This window comes from Oppia nitens, unplaced genomic scaffold, assembly GCF_028296485.1.
Source record: "Oppia nitens isolate AA-2021 unplaced genomic scaffold, nextdenovo-longstitch-racon4-pilon3 scaffold17_pilon_pilon_pilon, whole genome shotgun sequence".
Taxonomy (NCBI): domain Eukaryota; kingdom Metazoa; phylum Arthropoda; class Arachnida; order Sarcoptiformes; family Oppiidae; genus Oppia; species Oppia nitens.
Genome location: NW_026533196.1, coordinates 1,627,524 through 1,652,979, shown reverse-complemented (window position 1 = coordinate 1,652,979; position 25,456 = coordinate 1,627,524). Strand labels below are relative to the sequence as shown.

Genomic DNA, 25,456 nt, shown 5'->3' with positions numbered 1-25,456 from the left:
ATGTTATATCAATATTTATTTAGTAAATAATTATATATTGAACTAAACATAATTACATAACTAATCTTATTTGAAATATAATTAATATAATTTTTATATTATTAACTTTTTTTATTAATAAAAAAATTTCCCAAATATTATTTGATTACTATATTATATAACCTAAATATTAAATCAAATCATTATTTTCTTTTTTAAAAAATGCTAATAAACTAATCAAACAAATATTTTTTGATATTTTTTTAGAGTCAACTCATTTACACCCAGAGAATGGTTAAGAATAGGATAATAATCTCTGTTGTAAAACAAGATAACAGTCCCAAAATTAAGTATCTATAGGTGCGGACACAATGAGCACATTAACGGCAGTCCCTTATTATTACGGGTCTCACCATTTGGAGGAAAAGACACCGAAACGGTACTTCACATTAGGAGTATTGTGTTGTTGTATATCTGGATTTGTCTTTTTTATTGGAATTATTTTAATGGTAACTATTGTTAAATTTCTTTAATAATATCATAATATTTCATATTTAAAAAACATAATATAGATATTATAAAAAGTATTAACATATTTATGATTTGACTGATTAATGATGTAATCATTATTCAACAGGTTTTTGGTTCATCGCCAGCACATCCCGAAGCCATTTGGATAACTGGTATAGTGTTTCTCCTATCGGGTGGTCTACTTTTCTTTCTGGGCATTAGCTCTATTGGCCTCTATCTGTCCAAAGAGGATAAGCGAAAGCGTGACCTCGAGATGGCCCGAACCCGACACTATGCCTCCAGTATAGCTTCGGCTCGAAGTATTAGGTCTAGTGATATATACCTCATTGACTGATTTGATATATACGCACAAATAAAACAATACATCCGTCCATTGAAATCATTTAAAAAAAGTTTTGATAAAGTGTTGAACAAAGTATACAATATATACATTAAATTTAGTATTTAATTTGTATTCTGAAAAAATTTGTTAACTATTTTCTGTAAATTATTTCTTTAATATAATATATAAATTTATATTAATATTTATTGATAAATTCATATTATTTTGAATTTAATTTAGCTATTTAGTCATTATAAGAGGTCTATTTGACCCTAATTTATATTCATATTTGTATTTTTTAAAATCAAAATATTATTATTATTATTAATCAATGTAATCGTTTAATTTCGTGTTAAAATTTGAATAATAAAAATGATTGATTTTATTAATAAATTAAAATTTTTGTTTTTTCTTATGAAAACTAACAAAAAAATATATAATTAATTGTCAGAATAATAAAGATATGTTTATATATACATAGCATGTATTTCTTTGATGAGATTATCTCTAATCTAAAGAAACAAAACAAAAATACAAATAATCTTTTGACTGAATTTAATTGCTATTAAAAGTCACGAAAAATATGTTTATATTTTTTCTTACTTTCATCTCTAATGTTGACCTCAATTTTGGATGCAAATAATAAACAGCGGGTAAATTGTTAGCTATATATCAGATAAACATATTTATAAAAAAAACAATAAAAACAAATATTTATTATAAACACATACACAAAAAAAGAGTGTAACCATAATTAGCTAAACTGAAAAAACCATTAAATAAGGTAAATAAACAAATAAATAGCATCAACAACATTGGGGGTAAATAACATAAAATTTATTATATATTTTATTCAAACTCTCATTAATTTTTTGTTTGTGTGATGAGAGTACATGTATTTTCTATATTAAGACAATAATTTAGTTGTTTATTATATAAAATACTTTTTTAATAGTATTTTTAAAATTTTATTGTGTGTAATGAGTATTTAAAAAACAGTGAAAGTTTGTTGACCGGAGGAGACCCGTAAATATCCAAATTTAGGAGTCAAGAGTACCAGTAATAATATATTATGTGAATTGAAAATATTTGTGAATTTTATACTCAAAGTATTGAAGATATTATATGATATTTAAACTAACATTTTATGTGTACTTCTATTTTATTTCTAATTTCAATGAGTCTATTGATAGCAAAGTTTAGACTAATGTGTTTGGTTTGTCTAACAATTTAATAGTGTTTTCAAATTATATCTTAACATTCAATATCTATTATGTGTTATAAAGATCTTAGCGATTATGTTACTAAAGAAATACAGTATAATAGAAAACACTTTGAGATGATTTTGACTAAATATTATAAAAAATTTTAATATAACTTAGTTTTTAGTAATTTATATTTATTAAGATAACTTAATTAAAAAAATGGAAAAAAAACTTTTAAAATCCAAGATTTTAACATTTTTGATTGACAATCAAATGCCAATTATAATGTTTTATATACTGTATGAGTTCAAGTGCTCCCTTTTATAAGTGTTTTGCAATCATTATTTTATAACATTTATTTTCTTTAATTGTTCCCATTTTTTCGAGAAAAATTTTATTTTTCATAAGACATTTATGTAATGATAAGCGTTATATCAATACATCCAAAATGTCCAAAACACTGTTACGTAATGGTATGCCTACTTGTGGCACACATACATACATACATATATATATATATATACATACATACATATATACATACCAATAGATACTGTAAAAAGTAATTTTTTGTTAATATTATTACAACGAAAAATAGTATAACAAGTCTTTGTGTTTTTCTTTAATTAATTATTAGTTTTTTTTTAAATGTAGTAATGCTTAAAAAACTCTAGCTTTCAGTGGCATCCGGTTTACTCATACAAATTCATTACAAGTTTATTATATATTATATATCAGGGTTAAGCAAGTTTTTATTTGTTTAGAGAGTTACTGGGAGGTGGGGGTTGACTTTTATTGCATTTTAAAACTTAATTTTATCAAATAACACAACTCTATTAAATTATAATATTACCGTAAGATAGAAATTTGTTTTATGATAAATTTTTAGTTTTTTATTTGAAAAACATGAATATTTACAGTATCATTTTATTATCATGATATTAATTATATTAAAATAATATTCTACCTATGACATAATTATTTTTTAAACATATAGTTCATTTTTAAGATTTTAGTTACATATTTTTATTAAAATAATGTTATATTTAAATTAATTTTAACCTAAATTTTACTTAATAATTTAATGTAAATAAGTTATAAAATCATAATAATAATTAATTAAGAAATATTAATTAAAATTTTACCCCCTATCCCCCTCCCCATCGCTTAACCCCTGATTATATATAACTAATATAACAGTAAATTATTGTCAAGTTTATGGCTACAGAAGTGTTCACTGAAGTCTAGAAGGACACAGAAAAAGGGGTTTTCATGTGATTATGACAACTAAGACATGAGTATTACCGCAAAATATTATATATTTTTACAATATTGATAATGCATTTATTTTTTGACAATTAGTATTATTTTTTTTAAAAAAATTAGTCTAAAAATTAAATGTTTATAAGGTTTAATGTGAATCACAGATTAACCAAATTTTCAAAGATTAGCTGTCAAAGAGCTTGTGATTAGAGCTTACAATGAATGATCTTTTAGTTGATTTCGATGACGAAATAGATGATGATATGGGTTGGTTGGATCCGATGGGAAACTTATGGATTCCAGATCAGAGAGGAGGGGGAGGAAGACTAATGCCTGTAGTACTTGATTCAGTTAAGAGTGATTCAATCAATACTGGTTTCAATAGTGGGCTAACAGGTATTACATCAAAGTGGGTATTGGGAGTAAGACATGTGCCCCATATGACGTCCCATTCACTCAATCACAGAATGCATTTGAAAGCAACCAAACAGTTTGACTCCAATGTCTTCAACTCTAATGTAGTCACGAACAGCGGTTCTGTTAGTAAACGGGACAGTCAGTCGTCGAGAGCACATCCCATGGATGACATTGAAGAGGAAACGTCAGATAGAAGTGTTGAAACGTTTCATTCTCACCGCAATACCAATGCTGTTGACTATAGAAAGACGAATAAAATAGACAAATCAGTGATGGATCAGATGGTGATCGACAATAGAGCCGCTAAAGAAAGATGTGAAAAGTCTGTGAAGAATACTCACAATAAATCAAAAACATCTAATAATAATTGGATGACCAAAATTGCGTCAACCGATACACCAAATGTTATCATTGATGTATACGACAAAAGATCTAATTGTGATAATATTAAAACTAATAATAACACTAATAATTATAATATAAGCAAAAATATATCATTTTCATCAATGAATTATCCAACAGATGTTTCCAAAGTTATCAGTCCTAACAATAAACTAAAGTAAGAATAATAATAATTTTAATTAGTATTTATAATAAATATTAATAATGAATGAGTTATCTAAAACTAAATTTCATTTTTTAGTTATTTTTTATTATTCATATATTTTACAATTTAAATATTGATATCAATCATGCAATTATCATAAAAAAGTTATTTTTAGATTATACTAAATCATTTAGAGTTAATCATAATATTATATCATATACAGTATATATATATATATATTATATTTTAAAATTTTCTAAAAATATTTAACCTTATAAACATAAAATTATTATTATTTGTAGTTTCTTTTGTATATACAATATAATAATCTTATGATATTTAGTTGGATAACATTTTTATACAAAATTTTCGCAAATTTATGATAAAATTTAGTAAAAAAATAAAAATACTAATCTATTCAAATAAAACAAACAAATTTTGAAATTAAAGATATAACTTTTAAAATTGACATTAAACAACATTTTAAAGTAATAAATAATAATAATAATTTGTTAATATTTATTAAAATTATATATTTATTAATATGGTAAATAATAAATATAATAGTATTTATACTGTAGATTACAAAGTATTAAACAGTAAATTATTTATATAATAGTATTTTTATTTTGTATAATAAGAAAGTTTCCTCAATAATATTGCGAAATACATCTGAAAATTTTGATGTTTTGAAGCAATTTGATTAAAATATTATATATATATAAATTTTTATTTCATTTAATTTTGTGAATCGTTTAAAGCAATTTAATATTGATTGCAATACATCATAATTACATTTTAAAACATTTTTATATAGTTTCCTTATAAAAATCTAAAAAATTACATCAAACAAACCAATATTTTTTTGTATAAAAATCTATAAAATATAAGTTAAATGAACTGAAATTATGTCTATTTATTTCTACTAATTATTTATAGTTTCTATGGATAAAAATAATGTATAAAAATCTAATCTATAAAATAGTAAAATTTTATTTAAAATTTTGTAGTAATGTAATCATCATTTAGTACAAGAAAATATTAATTTAACTTTTAGTTTATATTATAAATTAAGACCTTTTCATTAATAAAAAAAATAATAAATACAAGATTTTCAAGTATTTAAAATTATGAAATACTAAATTTAGGTTTTATTTATATTTAAATTTAGCTTTGAATAAAAAAGAAAATTTTAGAAATTAAGAATTTTTTTATGTAAATTTCTCTTTATGGACCTAATTATTATTTATAAATTTTTATTATATTTTAAAAGGTTACATTATAAAATATAGAAATACCAACATTATTAGATAATTAGGCAAATGTTATATTGAATATTATGATTTTTATTTATGTTTTATAAAATTTATATTAAATTATTTTAAAAATTAATTATATAAAAAATATTAATATAACAATATTAGATTATATTAGATATATTCCATTAGTTTTTTATTTTAAATGTTTTCTTATATAAAACTAGATTTTTAAAAATTATTTCTCTCTAGAATATTTAGAAAAATTTCTAGTAGCCTAACATTATTTAAATTGATTAATAATATATTTATGATAATTTATTTATCAAAACAGTATAAATAACYATTACAGTTGAGAACATTTCAATATATTTTAATTAGGTAAACAAATATACATCAAAATTAATTACTATATATATATATATATATTAAAAGTAAAAAAAAAATATTTAATTGCAAATGTTTTGATGTGTCGGATAGTTTCGTCATAATTTAGATAAAAGGAAAAAACAACAAAAATAATTATCTGAAAAAAAGTTTATCCAAAACTAGAACAGTAAAGATTTGGTATTAATTACATGAAAACATTGTGACCTTATTTATTAAATATATCGTAAAGTTTAGTCAATATAGACAAGAATAAATTGTTTTTATTATAATTATTATTATAATCAATCTATACATTGATTATACTATTTAAAAATAATGTTTAACTCTTTAAGCAATGTCACAAATTTAGTTTATTGAAATATTTAAATAAATACTACATTTATTAATACAGTATTATGTCTCAACAGAGTGTTTTGATTTATTATTAATGTTATTGACAAAAAGTTTTCAATTAATGATTGCTGTAATAATCTGATGTAATAATTGTTTTGCGATATTTCATATTAATATGAAAACATTTTTATTGTACAGTTGTATAAGTTATTCATCTACAGTTACATGTATATAAAAAAATATAAAATTCAAAGTTTATATTTGATTTGTTTTATTAAAATTAAATTTTTAATTTCAAAAGGGGTTTAAAACATTATTTAAAAACAAATCAAATATTATTTATAATTATTATAATAGAGTTTTTGTTTAAAAACATTATTAAAATTTTTTATTTAAATGAAAGTTAAATAGCTAATATCTAATACATTTTATACATATATATTTTTAGTGAGTATATGAAAAGAGAAAATATAGGAAATAAATAATGAATATTTATTTAACAATATTTGTGACAAACAATAATGTTGTGTTTGTGAACTATATTTCTTTTGAAGATAAAAAACAAATAATAAATTTTTAATAATAAAAAACAGGTATACAATTGATTTACTATTAGATAAACAAACAACAAATCTATATATCATTATTATATATCTAAATATTAAATAGAGAGTGAAAGGGATTACAAATAAATTTTACAAAACAGGTGTCCTTTGAAAAACTAAGTTCTTGAGCTCACATATGTCGTGGTATTATTCATAGAAAACAATTGGTTTGTTTTAAACTTATATTTTTTGAGAGGAAATACTCATATCTTAATGAGTCTCCCGGTGCTCAAGTGTTTTGTGTGTGTGTGTGTGTGTATGTGTGCTTTCTCATAAATAATTATTAATTAAATACAGTATACACATTGAGAGCATGTAATAGTTAGCACACAATACATCATAATCTATATACAACACTAAAATATTTGGTAGAAAACAAATATAATAATAATATTAATAAAAAAACTAATTTCAAATAATTTTCAGCACAAATTATAAACGGTGTGTGAATTCAGTACCGCTTACGACCCAACAGGAACTCAAGCGCTTTAAAAGCCAACGATTTTGTGAATTGGTTTCACTCATCACTATTATCTTTGGTCTTATATTAGGTTTGTATCAAATTTATTGGTTTATTTGTTTTCAATACAAAATGCAATATTTAATTAATTTTTTCATCTCAGTGTATGATTAATATATACAGACAAATATTTGTTTAAATATAAGTACAATAAAAACATTAGGCGTTTATTAAAGACGATAAATAAATACAATTATAAATATATAGTAAACATATATAAACATTACATTTGGTTTTAATTTATTTATATTAAAATACAATTTAGATATAATAAAAGGATTTATTAATAATTATAATATAATAATTATAAATAACAATTTATTTAGGAAATCTGTCCTACAATAAGACAGTAAAACATACAAAATAACTACTTTTATACAATACTTATATTCAGTATTTTTGCTTAAATTATTAAATAAAAATAACTAATAGTTTACATTCAATTAATTATTTTGCATAAAGAATCTGATTTATATGTAAATCCATACTTAAAAATCAATTAATATTTAACTCAATTGTTTTACAACGAATTTACACAAAACAATAGTTATTTCATAATTTTATTAAAATTTCTTTTTATAAATTATCAAAAATATATAAATATTTATTATTGAAAATATTAAAAGCCCATGAATTTAGATTATAATATGATTATTAATATAAGATACAGCTATAAGTTATAATTGAAATAATTGATTCAAAGCCATGTATTTATATGATTGTCAATATAATCAAATGATAATTTTAACTTATTTAGAAATTATTTATTGAATTAATTAAAAGATATTGTTATTAAATGAAATGAATTATTTTCCATTAGTCACAGTAACACCATTCCTGTTGATACCGATTTGGGTCATACCTAACCCATACTCTCCATTGATCCGTAACTTTCTATGGCTGTCATTATTGGTCTGTATAATGTTGTTAACAATGGCTGCCCTAACGGGAAACATCTATTGGTATTATGATGAGGAAAGCCAAAAGTGGAAATGGTTTTATCACTGCGGAAAGGGTCCCGAAGATCACTATTGGGGCGCAACTCTTCTCCATAAACATAAACCATCAAAATTTGTTAACAGAAAAGTCAAAACTCATAACAATATTGTTTTCAATGTTTGAATTTGTGTGACAACAGTGTCAATGACCGGACAGTTAATTGTTTTTTTTAATGTATTATTATAATTATTATATATTATATTATATGCATTAATGTAGATAATGTTTTAATGGTTAAAATTGATTTTTCCTAAATCCTAAATATATACTTAATATTATAATTAGTAACTTAAACTGTAAAATATGCCAATATTTGTCATTAATATTTTTTATATAGTGTTTGATTGAATTATTATAAAATTCAAGTATTTGATACTAATAATGGTATCATTTATTATATATATTTTATTAAACGTTTTGTGTAATAAATTTCAATTTCTGTGCCATTTGTTTGATAATTACAGTCTTTCATGTGATAATAATAATAATAATAATTGTAAAAAAATAAAATATTAATATTAAATAGATTCACTACTAATATAAAACAATACTAATATAATATTAATAATTATTATTATTGTCAAAACATAAATTATTTGTCTGTCTTAAGTTATTTTTTCTGGTTAATAAAACCATTAAAAAAGAAAATTATAAATATTTTATATTAATTTAATAAACAAATTACTAAGCATTTTAGTTAACTCATCAAATGACAAATCCATATAAATACTCAAAACATTATTAAACAATAATTAGTTTATTAGTGACAATCATTTTTTTAACGATAAACTATTGTACAAATGTTGAAAAAAATATTAATATTAATATTTCGTTATCAAAAATTACCAAAATTAACATATCTAAAATTAGTTTTATTTTTCTAAATGATTAGTATTTTGATATTAAAAATTGCTAAATATTTTAAAATTAGTGATGCATTTTATAATGAAAATATTTTAAAATTTCAATACTAAATCAAAATATTTCATTTAATTTTAAATGATATAATAACATATTATATTTTATAATATTTAGTAGTATTAGAAGTGTTGAAATAATTATACATTTTAAAACTACAATACTTATTGTATACACACTACAATATTGTATCAATACATTTTGCAATAATTGTTAATTATAAATATATACAGTATTTATTGAAAATAGTGTTTTTGAAACAAAAATTAAAAAGCATATCATATTGTATTGCATATAACTAAATATATCTAAAAAAATACATAAAATATTTATATTGAAAAAATCCAGTATCTGTTGCCAATTTAAAAAGCCTTATGTCTATATTTATAATTAACTTATGATAATAAGTGCTTTTATAAAATATTATATTTTTTGAAATATATATATATATTTAGATTGTATTATTTCATATACAGTATTATAACTTAATCACAGAAAATCGTGTTTTACTGCCGTAACCTTCAGTAGACAAGATTTCAATTGAGATAAAACAAATTACACTCATTTTAAATAATAAAATAAATAATTATTATTATTACATTATTGTTTTGTTTTTACATTTATTAATTAAAATATTTTTAATTGTTAACTTTATAATTTAAATATAAAATTTATATAAAAAAGTAATTATTCTATACTGTTATTTTTTTAATCTTTACTAAAATTTTGAACTATTTAATTTTAATTTAGTCATATATAGTAATTATACTAAATTATATTTTATTATACTATATTTTTTATAAGATTTTTTATAATTTTTACATAATTTTATAACATTTTAAAAATATTGAACCAATTTTAAAATATAACTCGTAATTTATAACAAATATTATGTCATAACTACTTTTTAGTTTAAATAATATGTATTAAGAGAGACATTAAAATATTCTTTAAATATTTACTTTTCTCCATTTGTATAGAAGTTTTTTTTGCATATTTATAAATATAAATAAAATTATAAATATAATTTTTTTACTAAATTACGTATTTACTTATATAATTTATTCAGATTATATTTACCAAGTGATCACATTTGACATTAATAATAATGTACTAAAAATACTGTACAGTAATAAAATTTAATTATATAAACTATGAATTAAAAACATTTAATACAGCTATTGTCACGTAATATAATCATTAATGAGAAAATATCTGTTATGTTTTTTGTTAATTTATTTAAGTTGTTTGCACTTTTAAATTTAATTAATAATTAAAACTATAATATGTTATATTTAATATTGAATATTTAAATTTTTTTATTTAAAAAAATATATTATCAGGAAATTAATAAAGAATTATTTTAAAGATATAAATTAGTTAAATAATAATAATATTTAATTAATAATATAAAACAGAATAATAATACATTAATTGTTGAAAAATAATATTTTCAAAAGTATATATTCTATATATAAGTATTCTACAATTGAAACTGTCCGAAATTAAAACAAATTTTAAAGTTAATTTATTCGAAAACTACAAATGATAAAAAATCATAAAATTTACATCTGTTTCATTGATTATCGCCTAATATTTAGGTAAATAAACAATGTCATTTTAAAAAATTTTTCATATGTATTTTTTGCAAAAAAGTAAAAATGACATTTTTTACATCATGTTATAGTTTTAATTGTAATTTGTTTAAACAAATATTTAAAAATACAATTTAAAATTAATCTTAAAGTACACTAACAGGACTATATTTACAACTAACAATAACTTTATATTCAGACTCTTTTATTGTTTTTTAAATTCTTTAAATCACATACTTTTAAATAAAATAAGCATCATAGATTAATTCAATTGTTTTTTTATTAAAATTTAAATATTAAATATAAACTATTTATTATATATTAGTATATATGTCATTTGATATAATAATTATAAAATTGATAGATATTTTCAATCAAATAATAAAATATGTTGAAATTATCACACATAACGAAAATTTTTTAGTTTTAAGATAAAATTATCTACTTAAATATAAATTTGTTTTTTATAATTCTAATCATTAGTAGATACTTATATACATACTATTCATGAAAGAAAATTAAATATATCTCACTTAAAGAAAAAGTTATAATTTTATAAGATATAGTACATGATTCAGCAAATTTCAAAAAGTCATTATATTTATTTTTATATATTTGTCATTAAGAAGAAACAAGCTAGCTCTAACAGTGTGGCATTTAAAGTCAAGTATATTGTTAGACGGATAACATGATAACTTTAGATTTTTAACAATTATATGTAACAATATAATGCTAAACAATTTAGCTTTAGTTCTGACAATTATTTTATTATAAAATTTTAAATATTAATATTAAAATTTTGAAAACTTTTCTGAACAATCATCTAGGCTAATATTATTTAATGAAATATTATCACATTGGAATTTATTATTATAACATTTAAATAATCACTATAATTAAAAAATTTGTTTAGTCAAATTTGAATGTCTTTTACTAAAATGATAATAATTGGTAAAATATAGAAAAACTAAATTCAAATAATTGTAAAATGTAAATATAAATAATCGACCTTTTTTATTTAAAAAGAATCACATTTTTATCTTTATTAGTTGCATCATAATAATAACGTAAAAATTGATGTACTAAAACGGTCATTACTTGTTATATAATGCTTATATTCAGTATTTATAAATTATCAAAAACATGCCTATTGTACAAAATTTTAATAATACCATAATATAGTTTATGTTATTATTAGTATGAATCATATCATACTGTATGATACTATAATAAAATAATAATAACTTTTATAAAATACACCCAAATTTTTGAAATAATTATGAAAATAAATTATTTTTATTACTAAATATTCAATACGTATTTATGAAATATAAAATATAAGCAAATAATAATATGTTAAACAAAATAAGTTTGAATATTATATATTCAAATAATGGCATTTTATCTCTATTTTATTAATTATATAAAAAGTAATAAAACTATTTTAAATAAAGGATTAATTACAGCAAACATTTAATTATTCATTAATTAGATAATAAATTAAATAATTTTCTATATTTGCTTACATCGTACTACTAAACAATCAATAATTTAAGGATTTAAGATTTAAGGCATAAAATTGAGAATAAAAAATAGATTTAAAATGGATATCAAAATAAATTTTAAAAAATTACAATTAAATTAAAGTCATATCCGTATAATTATATTGTAATTGTAATAAAAATTCATTTTTTAATTGATTCTAAAATTTAATTATAATAAAGAAAAATATATAATAATAGCAATAAATTATATAATTTAAAATATTATTATTCTATTAAAATATTGTCATTATATAAATTTACAAAATACAGTACATGTATACTATATGTATACATAAATTAAGTTAGTAAAAAATAATTTACAATTTTTTCATCTTAGTAAAATTTTAATAGTTTATATATTATAATTTTGTTTCTATGTTATGGTATGATGGTATGGTAGATATATATATATATATATATATATATATGAATAATAAAATTGCAAATAAATTAATACATAAATAATTTGCAACATTAAAATCAATACAGCAATCATTATCAATGTCTCTCTCATTCCGTGATATATTCAATCATTTCAAATCAATGTATTGGAAAATAAAATTATGCTTTAAATAATAAATAGTTTGCATTTTAACAATAAACATCTTAATTAATATAAATGTTAAAACAATTTATGAATATTATTGCAAATTGCTTTCATATGATATGATAGTAATATTAAATATCAATAATTTTTTGTTATTGAATTAAAAGTATTAGTATTTATAACAACACGCATACAGTTTGTGTATTGTATGTGGTGTTAGTGTAAAAATAATTAATTGTTTTCTATAAAAGAAATCTTTGCTATAGTACTAAATGTTTGCATGTTTTACAATCAACAATATGTTAAATTCAATGTTTTTTCGTGTTTTGATTAAGGAATGGTATCCGTAGTAACTGTTTTTACAGTAATTGGTATTTTTTTAAAAAACATTTCATTTGACATTAAGCTTAAGTAATATTAAAGATAGGACTCAGACCTTAAGTAACATTTGACTTATTACTGGTATAGTTTTTGGTCAGTTAATTAAAACAATAGTTATAATCCAACAAATAATAGCCCAGTCATCTCAAACAATGAGAAAGTCAAGAGCCTGTATGTGTTCCAGTGGTTTGGCCATTATATTTGGCATAGCATTGTCAGCGGCTGGTGTCGGCATACTTGTGTCCATTGCTTACGACCAAAATGATATGCGAGACGTTTGGTTGATTTTGGTGCTATTGATCGGCGCCGGACTGACCATTGTCTTCATGGGACTCGTATGTTGTGGTTGTTCTGTGCTGTGCTTCTCATCCAACAATTCTGTCGGCATTGACAACGACGATGAAGAAGAGCTCACCAAAAGTACTATCAATCAGCCGATTGAAGACTGATTGCTATTTTTTGTTTGTTTGATAACTATTTGTGTTTCACTTGTATTCATACGAAATTTTATCACATCGTTTGCCGTCTCATTCAATGATTATATCATACAAATGATTGTGTCATTTGTTTGTTTGCAAAACATGCAACTATTGTCTCATATATTAAAAGGGATATAATAACCGATAGATTACAAGATTTATGCCTAAAAAACAATGCCTTTTATTATTTAAGATACATTCATGACATTTCTATAAATTATTATTATATATACTGTATATAAAATGTATGTCCATATCATGAACTGCCAGTTTTTTAACGTATAATATTTCTCAAAATAATACTCTTATTGTAATAATATAACTCTTTTTTTCTTATAATTATAGTATTATTAATATTATTATTATAGCATCAATTTTAATTGAACCTTGAATTTTGATTTTTTTTATTATTTAGGTTTCCATTCATACAAATAAAAAATAATTGATATCATGTATAAAAAAGCTAAGGTTTTCACTTCAATTATTTTAAACATATAAATGAAAAGATATAATCAACTAAAATATTTGCATTTAAAGTGAAAACTTGAAACTTTTCTCTCAATTTGCTATTAATAACTTTACTAAAATTGTATTTTTATTTATGTCTTTCACAACTATAAAAGTTTTAAGACAGTGAAGGAGTTTAAAATATAAAATAAAAGATCACATTTAAAACATCTGTATTATATATGTAATATATACAAAAATGATTGATGATTTGATACAAACAAATTTGCATATACTGTATGTATATCATCTCTGGTTTATATATTTCACAACATATTATATATTAAAATTGTTTAAACTATAAAATTCCTATAACAGACTCAATTTCATATTTTATTATTATTACTGTATTAAGTTTTTAAATGATTTTGACATACGCAAAAAAATAGGTGTAAATACATTAATTTGTATATTAAACTGTATTATATATTAAAATTTATAAAAATTATCAATAAAATAATTATTATAAAAGTCTAATTTATTAATCTATTAATTATTATTAAATAAAGTTTTAAATAATGAATTTAACAAATATAATCATATCTATAATTAAATTATAAAAAACTAATGGTATTTATTAAAATATAATTTTTAAAATTTATATTTATAATTATTTTATTTATATATATAAATATCATTGAACTTACTTAAAATAAGATTAAATATAATTTTTTAAATAATTCAAAACATAGTTTATTTAATAATTGATTAAAAATGATCTAAAAGTTTATCAAAATACATGTATAATATAAATGACATTATATTTTGTTTTTAATGATATTTGTATTGAATTTTATAAAATAACGATTTAAGATATTTTTTATCAAATATTTATATTTCGTGTAAATAATTTTGTTTTAGAAAATAAAATATATTTTTAAATATTATTTTCATGTATCTCTATACAAATAACAAATAGTAAGTCACATCATTTAAATTATTAAACTAAATCTTATATCATTATATAATACTGTATTACATTAATAAAAATTATTAACAACAATAAAAAAAGTGACAAAATATAGTGAATTATATAATTTATTATTAAACGGTACTATTTTTATAACTTGTTAAACATAAAAGCATAAAAAACAACAACAAAATTATACGGTAATAATAGAAATAGTTACTAAATTTAGCATAACTTTTATATTTAAAGTATTAATTAACTTAAAGAGAAATACTTTTACTACCAATTATACAATGACTTAGGGCTTAACTCATTTGCATCAAACAGAGATATGATTTTATAATTTTAAGGAAACATTGTATTCATTATTGTAACAAAAAACTGGATTAACTGGTGATTAAGTGAAGTTAAAAGAAATATAAATATTTTGAAAGAGAAATCTATGTATTTTAAGTAATGCTATAAAATATATTTATTCATTCAATCGTAACATTTTTGGCAAAACTACAGTATTTGTATAATAAAAAGTTTTTTTGTGGGTATATAATATATATAACAATTTATTAGTATTATTAAATTGAAAGTCATGTCGTTAAAACAGTTTATTTATTAAAAAATAATACCTACACTATACTGTACCTGTTGTGTTAATACTGTATATAAAACAGATATCTAATAGCAAACATAAAAAAAGTTTTTTTTCTTTGTTGGAAAAGTTGTGTAAACTTAAGCTATTTGTTTGAAAGCTAATAAATATGTGTTTCATTCATAGAAAATAACTTAATTTGTAATTAGAATTGTTTAACATTTAATGCAAAATATTATTATTATTATTATTTTGTTCATACAATCATTGAATGTGTGTTTAATAATATTGTTATTTTTGTGAACAAAAAAAAGTTTAGTCATTGATTTTTGTGTTTTATTTTCAAAATCAAATTATTATTATTTTATTTATTAGTGTTATTGAAACTGCTTTCAAAAACTAATTGTAATCATACACTAAAAAGTAAACTTTATATTAGTCACTGTCTACTCAAATATTAGTGATTAATGTATTATTTTTTGATAAAAATATTATTCAACACATCCTTCAGATCACACATTGATTACAAGTCTTTTTTAGTGAAGCCAACGATCATTAAAGCACAGGTAGATCTCAAATGTACGTAAGTGTTCAATACATGTACAGTACAATACAGTACAATACAGTACAATACAGTACAATACAGTACAATACAGTACAATACAGTACAATACAATGTACAGTATATGCAATGACACATACAGTTTGCTATACTTTCAATACATTCATGCAATACATACAGCAGTATAACCAAAGTATAATACTGTACTGTAATGTATATAAATTACAATATCTTTCACAATATGTTTGCATTATATAACTAAAAACTAGTGTTGTATTGTACTGTATTTTAAGTATTAACTATAATATATGTATTAAACCTAAACAAATATATTTAACAACAAGTTTTTATTTAAACACAATAGACTATAAATAATAAATATATAACATAAAAATTTTAATAATTGAATGTAACTCTAAACGAGTGTCGACTGTATTAACAATAATAATAATAAAGCGTTTGCTGTACTATTAAACGGTATTCATTGGAGACGCGATTCAATACATAACACATACACTAACATACAGTAGACTACAGTACAGTATAACTACAGTACAGTAGTATATAATTGCATTCAATGTCTGTCTCTGTGTTTGTGTTAAACAACCAAAACATTTGTGTGTTTTAGTGTCACTCATATCATACACACAATCATAAATAAGTCACTCATTATTATTATTATTATTATTATTATATTTATTATAATAATTGTTCACAATTTTAAACTATATATTTATATTAATTCATTTATATTTTCTCTTAAATATTATTAAATTGTGTTTTTTTTGTATTTTATTTTGTCTATCATTTGTTTGGCCAAACAATTTCAATGACAATAACAATGTTATTATTGACGATAAATACATTGATATTTTTATTTAAAAAAAGTCAATCAATGTATTGATAAGTAAATTGGTTTTATTATTATTATTATTAATAATATACTTAATTTTAATTGTGATAATAGTTATTATAAATAGTTATTTTGTGTATATATCTAAAAATATATAATACAAATATTATTTTAAATCAAAAGTATTTATTGATAGTATATATAATATTAATCTTTGAGACAAAAGTATTGATTTATTTTGATATTTATTGTCATTTATTTGGTTTCGTGTGATTTATTATTTATTTAGTGTATTATATATATAATAATAATTAATTAGTCAACAAATATGGTTATAATTATAACTGTCGAAAAAAGATATATAATTTAATATAATATTTATTGCGAAACAACAAAATTAATTGATATTTAATACAATTTGTGCTCAAATTTGAAATAATTTTTGAATGAAATTTTCAAAAATAAATTCATTTATTTTTCGCAAATATTTAATATAATATTTATATAAATAATATCAATTTAATAGCTATTTAAAAATAATTATTGTAAGTATTTTGATAAATATTTGCTTAGGTTTTAAGTATTTAATTAAATGAAATCAAATGTTTTTAATAATAAGTTGTTTTTTGTTTTTTTTCACTTTTTATTTGTTTAGTGACTAAAATTTGTTGAGACTTTGGTATTAGTATTATAATTGAATAAATTGACGATAAGATTAGATTAGCAGTCAATGGATATAATAAAAGTTATGTTTGAATCAAATATTTTATAATATAATACACAAAGCAATCAATCGGTGATCATAACTACCTATTGAAGCGGTTATTGTTGAAGTTGTTGTGAACCAAATAACCACAACAACCACAATACAGTTGACAGATACCGGACGGCACCAGTATGTCGGCTACTGCTCCGCCACTTAATCATGCGATTAATATCTGTAATACCGTTTTGACGGATCTATCGACACAATCACAAGAAGCACAATCACTACAGCATACGTCCGATTCGGTAAGTTTTTCCGTCTAATTGTCTCATCATTTGATGACATATTGATGTCTAGGAACAGAGTGCCAGTACTGTTAGCCAAGAGAATGACAATCGAAAATCTGGTACCTCTTTGCCGATCATTACCCGACCGAATGGTATTCCTATTAATGGAGTTAAAGAAAAACATGATTATTATGAAGAATCGGACAAATCAGTGCATTCCTCACAAAAGACGTCCACTAAAACAGCAAATGAATGGGAGATATTGGAAGGTCTGAAAGATGGACAAAGATGTGAGGAAAGGCCAAACAAATTTGACGGATATTTACTTAAACGACGCAAATGGCCGCTCAAGGGTTGGCATAAAAGGCATTTCCATTTAGAGAATGGAATCCTTTCGTACTCTAAAAGTCCAAATGATATGATGAAAGGGAAGATTCACGGCTCAGTCGATGTCGGACTTTCGGTCATTTCGACCAAACGTAGCTCAAAGCGCATTGACATCGATGCCGAAGAATTTATATATCATTTAAAAGTAAAGAACAGAATGTTATTTATGAAATGGGTTCAAATGTTAAGACATCATCGACTCTTCAGACAACACGAGATAGCATTTGGCAATCGAATTAATGCCATATCGTCGCCGATTCGGTCAATAATAAGTAGTACGACGACAACTCCCGAACACGAGATGAACTCTAAAGTGATCGCTTGGATTTTGGACTCAAGTCATGAAAAGGATACCAATGCTACCAAAGAGTTAAATGATTTGCAACTAAAGCTCGTGAAGTTGAGTTCATTGCTAAAAGTTATTGAAATGGAAATGGAGTCCAAAACAAATAACATTCCGTCGGAAACAGTTGGCCTTAAGAAAAGGCGTCGTTTTCTTCTTCGCCGTAAAAAACAAAACAATACGACGAACACTGTAAATGATAAGTCACATAAAAAAGCGGACAAAAATGAAATAAACGCTCAAAATAGTGATACATTGAATATTATGCCATCCAATAATCTTAAGCCATTGCCAATTGGCCACCACTTGAGCTCATCTCATCCAGTACTTAATGAGACATCGCTGGCTCCAAATGGTTCGCCATCAGATTGGATGACACAATCTTGTAATGAGGCGGACATTGATTTCAAGGATACTATAAGTATTGATTCACTAAAATCGACAAAAGCTATCACTGAATTTGTTATTGTAGCCAACGATGGTTTGTTTTGAACATTCAATTAACTGATTCAATGTTTATAATTATATTTAATTTGTTTTTTCTTAGTTAACAACAATTTTCGTTCACTTTATCGGTCACTTCAACGCAATGATAGTTTTAAAAGGAAAAAATCATTTACAGGTAAAAGTCGTAACACTGATAACGATTTAGTCTATTCATTGAGACAATCGCTGTCGGAAGCGCTCCAACAAAACAAAGAACTAAAATCATTATTGGAACGGATTCACGAACAGTCAGATGTATTACATTTATCATCGCCCATACCTACCGAAGCAGTGAAAATAGTCCGTGCAATGAGTGTTAACGATGTCGATGATGAACAAACAGTGATTCACGAACCGTTAGCTCATTCAGCCTCCAGAGATAGTACTTCAGTATTAAGTATTTCTGAATATTTCGACGCCGAAGAGAATCTGTCGGCTTGTACTACATCTACAGAGGATGAGGATGAAGAAAGTCTAGCCACTGATCTCAGTGATGACGGCACTGAATATAGAAATTTATCCAAAGCATCCACTGATAATATTAACACTATTGGCAACACTACAGGCAGGCGTTCAAAACTACCAGCACCTCAACCTGACACTGGTATTACATATTTTGAGTTAATTATAATTACCGTTAGTTTATTAATAAAAAAATAATATTTTAGGTGATGTAAGCCTTTGGAGTTTATTGTGTAAAAATATCGGAAAAGATTTATCTAAGATTTCAATGCCGGTCACAATCAATGAACCGTTAAATGTATTGCAACGACTCTGCGAAGAACTTGAATACAGTGAACTTCTGGACAAAGCTGCTGCCATTGAGGACAGTCATCAACGAATGCTACAAATCGCCGCATTTGCCGTTTCTTCCTATAGTTCTGCCTATTATAGAGCCGGTCACAAACCATTTAATCCGTTATTAGGCGAAACTTATGAGTCTATTCGTGAAGATAAGGGATTTAAATTTATATCAGAACAGGTGAGCCATCACCCACCTGTATCTGCGTGTCGGGCCGATTCAGATAACTATATATTTTGGCAAGGTTTGTGTGACGGTTGAATTAGTTGTTAGATTATGTAATTAATATTATTGTTATATGTCTTAAGATATGAGAATCAAAAGCAAGTTTTGGGGCAAATCTATGGAAATAATTCCGTTCGGAACGGTTCACGTCCTATTGAAACCATCCAACGCTCACTACAGATGGAATAAAGTGACGACTTGTGTCCACAATCTATTCAAAGGTCAGCGATGGGTCGATAATTATGGAGAGTTAACCATAACTGATGGAGAGCTGACATGTCGCCTGACTTTTGAAAAGGCTAGCTATTGGTCTAATAAGAAACATGAGATCAATGGTGTATTGCTTAATGCAAACGGAGATATCATTGATCGGTTATTTGGTAAATGGAATGAGTCATTGCATTGCGGTACAGCTTCCGGTGCCAAATGTATTTGGAGACCCGGAGCTATGCCTGAGGACTACGAACTTTATTATGGATTCAGTAGATTTGCTATAGAGCTCAACGAATTAACACCAGAATTGAGAAAATTATTGCCACCGACTGACACACGCTATAGACCTGACCAGAGACTACTAGAAGAGGGAAACATACAAAATGCCGAAACAATTAAATTACAATTAGAACAACAACAACGCGAACGAAGACGAATGCGTGAAAATAATGGACAGTTAGATAAACCGCCGAATTGGTTCAGGTCTGCTCTAGTTTTCAATATATATTATAATATTTTATTTTTTTAAAACATTTAAATTTTTTATTTAATTTAGAAAAGAGATAATGAGTTCTGGAGACGACATATATCACTACAACGACAAGTATTGGGAGTACAGGGATAAGGGATTTGAAGGCATTGACTTTGAAAAATTATGGTAGAAATTAGAAATAATGTTTAAGCGTCTCAAAGTCACAATGAGATTAATAAATAATACATTTAACTTTCTAGTCGACGAGTGGATAGGCCTTAAAATGTTATTAAAATTATTGTTAGATTTTAATGATTTTATATTATAATGTTTAGTGAAATTAAAATCTATTCGCGCGTTGATTACAATAACCCTTAACTAATATAATTTAATGAATGATTTTTTTGTTGTTAGAAAATCATTGAATTGGTGCTGAAATGTGTTTAATTTATTTGATGATTAAACAGTGCTATGCAAACACAATTAAATGACATTTACATTATATAAAAACTGTTTAATCTCTCATTCATGTTACATATACACTGTATATTATACAGTAAATATAAATTTATATATATTGAAAAGTTATGTTAAAATTCATATTATCGTTAAGTTATTATGAAAATATTATGTTTAAAAATGTTATTTTATTTAGCTTTATGTTTTTTAAATTTATTTACGAACAAAATATTATTATTATTTAATTAATAAATTTTATTGTTAACAAAATGCCTGTGCCTGTGATGGTGTGCCCTTAAATAGTGGAGTCCTAACATTTAAAAGTCTATCCAAAGGGCATATATATATGTAACCAAATTATTAAAAGTTTTGTTAATTAGGTTTTTAAAATGTATTAATCGAATTTGGATTTAAAAAGTAATATTTATTGATTTATTTTACTGAAAGGAAAAGTTTTAGATATAAAATAAAAGCCTTACAAATGACATGAAATGACTAAAAAAGCTAATTATTGATATTATTTAAGAGAAATTTATATAATATGTTATTAATCTTAATTAACATATTATAAGATTATTACTATTAATTATAACTTAATAATTATATTTGAAAGTTTATAAAAGATTTTAAGACAAGTTATGAAACATAATGTTTCAAACATTACATAATTTTTTGGCGAACAATAAGTTGTAATATAATAAATTGTAAAATCATTTAAAATTATTGTAAATAAAAAAATTAAATAATTTAAACACATTTTTTGTTTGTTTGCTTAAGATTTTATTATATTGGACATTGTTTTGTTCAAATTATCATTGAATTAAATTACTCATTGCTTAGAGAAAAATGTATTTAAAATGTGATATAAATCGTAAATATTTGAATGAATATATATATATACTGTATATATATATAATCGTCACTACAAATGAAAATAACAAACGGAAGTGCAATATATTATAATATTCAGTGGATTCCGTGACAACGGTATCGCCTAATTGACAATACATTTGATATGATTTTTTGTAGTCAAGAACTTATTGGACTTTTATTTAAGTTATTTATTTGAGATAACAATTAAAACAAAATCTAATGCGTTGAATGAGACATACATTTTAGGCGTTGGTTTCAGTTATAATCGACAGCAAAAGTAAAGTAATACAAATAAATTATTTCATTACATTACTGTTTGTATGAAATTAATTGTTTTAATTGTGATTTTTAACAATAATTTGTTTATAATTTTGTAACATTAAGTTCAAGCCAATACCGGTAACTATTTTTCAATATGACTTATTACGGACGCGTCGGCAACTTTGCTGCCGTCGGCTGGTGTTCGGCCGGAGTCGGACTGTTAGGTAGGACTTGAATATATCTTAACCTAATTTTATTACTACATTGAAAACGATTTTATTATATTATAACTCTCTCTCTCTCTCTCTCTCTCTCTCTCTCTCTCTCTCTCTCTCTCTCTCTCTCTCTCTCTCTCTCTCTCTCTCTTATATATATATCATATTAATAATTAAAATTATTGAAATTCAGGCTTAATATTTATGATCGCGGGTGCGGTTATAACGGGAATTGCTTACACAGAGATCACTCCACCTAATTATGATGTTAGTATTAATCTATTAATAATAATAATAATAAAAACAATAATAAATTTTAATTATATATATATTTAGTAAAATTATTATTCATTGATTTTCTAAATATAAATAAAATTGTTTAATTAAAAAAATTATACAACATATATATTAGGAAAATTACAACCGATATTTGGGCGCAAGTGTTCCGCGTTTAGTGGGTTAGTAAAAAAACGATTAAACTAATTATATATATTTTTTAATAAAAATTATTAATTTAATGACTAATGATGACATACTTTTAGGTCCATTTTTGTTATGTTTTGGTGCAATCCTATTGTTCGGCAGCTGTGCCTTCTTTGGTTTGGCCTTTTATAACGCCAATCGCGACTTTGACTCCAATGGCAGCCGAAGCTATGAGTATACCGCCGCCCGAACCACTGGTGTTGATACCAGCAAAGCTTAATATCTATATTATATTAAATCAAACATTTTTATTGTACAGCATTTATTTCAAACAAAACTTAAACTTTTACAATCATTAATGAATTTTTTTATTGTTTGTTTGCTTAAAAACTTTATCTTTTAAATCTTTATATATTTAAGAACTTCAATATATTATATAATCCATCAAAGTTATCAATGCATACATTTTATAACTAATTTTGATATATAACTTATATTTAATTAAAATATTTAAATTTATTTTTTATCTATTTTATTTTTTTTAATTATCAATTTAGATTACTTTTAGTAATATGTAGTACAGGGTACATTAGTATGTATTAGTATTATACAATTATGATAAAGTTAATTGTATTAGTGGACATATTACTGTACAGTATTATATACACTGTCATACAATTAACATTACTAATGCCCATCTCATTAATAGTATTTATGAAAGTGAATTAAAATAATAAACAACAAAAATAATAACTTTAGTTAGATTTATTAACCATAAAATAGTTATGGTAATTTATATATACTGTATTTATAAATATTGATAATTTGCTTTATTTATAATACTCAAAAAATGATTAATTTTTAAATAATTGTTTGAATATGAATATAAAATGCAATTTTTGTACTTAATTTCAATTTTATTTAATTTAAATGTATCTTAATTATAAGTATTACTAAATATTGCTAAATTAGGCTAATTTCAAAATTATTAATAAATATTCAACTCTTAACTGTAATTATCTAAATAAATATATCTTATTTATCTAAACATTATAAATAAATAATTTATATTAAATATTATAAAAATAAAAAATTAAGTTAAATTTAAAACATAATTAATACTTAATTAATAATTTTTATGGTTATTTATTTTAATTAGATTTTATTTGGTTTATAGTGAATAAGTACAAAAATAAAATTGTATAAAAAATTTTAATATATATATATATTAAACTAATAATCGATAAAATTGATACTAAAAATAAACTTTTCTTTAACGAAATATTAAAAGACTTATTTAATGGTTTTTTTCAGCCAAAAGCATAAGATTATAATTCACATCATATCACAAATTATAATGTATTGAAAGCGTAATAAAGAGTGAAATATTGAACATAATTTTATACTCTAAATAACATGATATTCATTGACTGTAAGTTTCCAAATAAATTTGTATTTGAATTATAAATTTAATAGATAATCGATTCAATAGTATTATTGGATTGTCATAAAAAAGTCAAAGGATTAATAAATATCGGGAAACTATATGTATGTATAATATTGATTAATAAACGGCTATTTGAAAATCGAGGCCAAAAACTAAACTTTTCATAATAAATATAATAATATATTTTTTTTATCGATTGACTGTAGAGATGCTGCGCTCCCGGAGTCCATAGCTTTGACTATTATTGAATAAAAGTCACTTTCAAATGTCTCGACAATAGTTTTATCAAAACTACGATTCATTTATTTCGTTAATATAAAAGACTGTCCTCTTATATGTCTTAATACTTAACACACTATTATTTATCTAAATATGTGCTAAATCTTTAATGACAGAGATTTATCTAATTATATCAGTTATCCATCACTTCATTTGATAGACTTTTTATTTCGTGTAAATTGTTATAAAATTAAGTTCCGTTTTTTTGGGTAAAAATTTATCTAAATATTTATTGCATACAAAAAACGCTTTAAAAAAGTTGGTCTCCAAGCGCTCCTAAATAAGGTAAAGTTATTTATTAAATAATAATTTTTTTTTGGTATAATTAG

General features: G+C 22.6%; 3 protein-coding genes across 8 annotated transcripts; all 3 read left to right on the top strand.

Moving 5' to 3' along the window:
- The first annotated feature begins 332 nt into the window (after positions 1–332).
- Positions 333–876, top strand: LOC128965338 (uncharacterized). Its single transcript, XM_054312008.1, has 2 exons — positions 333–488; positions 617–876. Exons 1-2 carry the CDS (start codon positions 351–353, stop codon positions 842–844), a joined length of 366 nt encoding a protein of 121 aa, XP_054167983.1. The 5' UTR covers positions 333–350; the 3' UTR covers positions 845–876.
- Positions 877–17,968: 17,092 nt separating this feature from the next.
- LOC128965308 (oxysterol-binding protein-related protein 6-like) lies at positions 17,969–21,744 on the top strand. 2 transcript variants are annotated; one of them, XM_054311971.1, is made up of 6 exons: positions 17,969–18,260; positions 18,319–19,453; positions 19,520–20,062; positions 20,127–20,504; positions 20,569–21,181; positions 21,255–21,744. In XM_054311971.1, exons 1-6 carry the CDS (start codon positions 18,147–18,149, stop codon positions 21,358–21,360), a joined length of 2,889 nt encoding a protein of 962 aa, XP_054167946.1. In that variant the 5' UTR covers positions 17,969–18,146; the 3' UTR covers positions 21,361–21,744. The 2 variants fall into 2 exon arrangements, with proteins under 2 accessions (XP_054167946.1, XP_054167945.1); XM_054311970.1 differs by having other exon boundaries at positions 18,313–19,453.
- Positions 21,745–22,698: 954 nt separating this feature from the next.
- LOC128965339 (uncharacterized) lies at positions 22,699–23,752 on the top strand. 5 transcript variants are annotated; one of them, XM_054312013.1, is made up of 5 exons: positions 22,699–22,779; positions 22,887–22,987; positions 23,172–23,245; positions 23,391–23,436; positions 23,521–23,752. In XM_054312013.1, the coding sequence occupies exons 2-5, from the start codon at positions 22,918–22,920 to the stop codon at positions 23,679–23,681; spliced, it is 351 nt and encodes a 116-aa protein (XP_054167988.1). In that variant the 5' UTR covers positions 22,699–22,779; positions 22,887–22,917; the 3' UTR covers positions 23,682–23,752. The 5 variants fall into 5 exon arrangements, with proteins under 5 accessions (XP_054167988.1, XP_054167985.1, XP_054167986.1 ...); XM_054312010.1 differs by having other exon boundaries at positions 22,699–22,784; XM_054312011.1 differs by having other exon boundaries at positions 22,699–22,816.
- Positions 23,753–25,456: the final 1,704 nt, after the last annotated feature.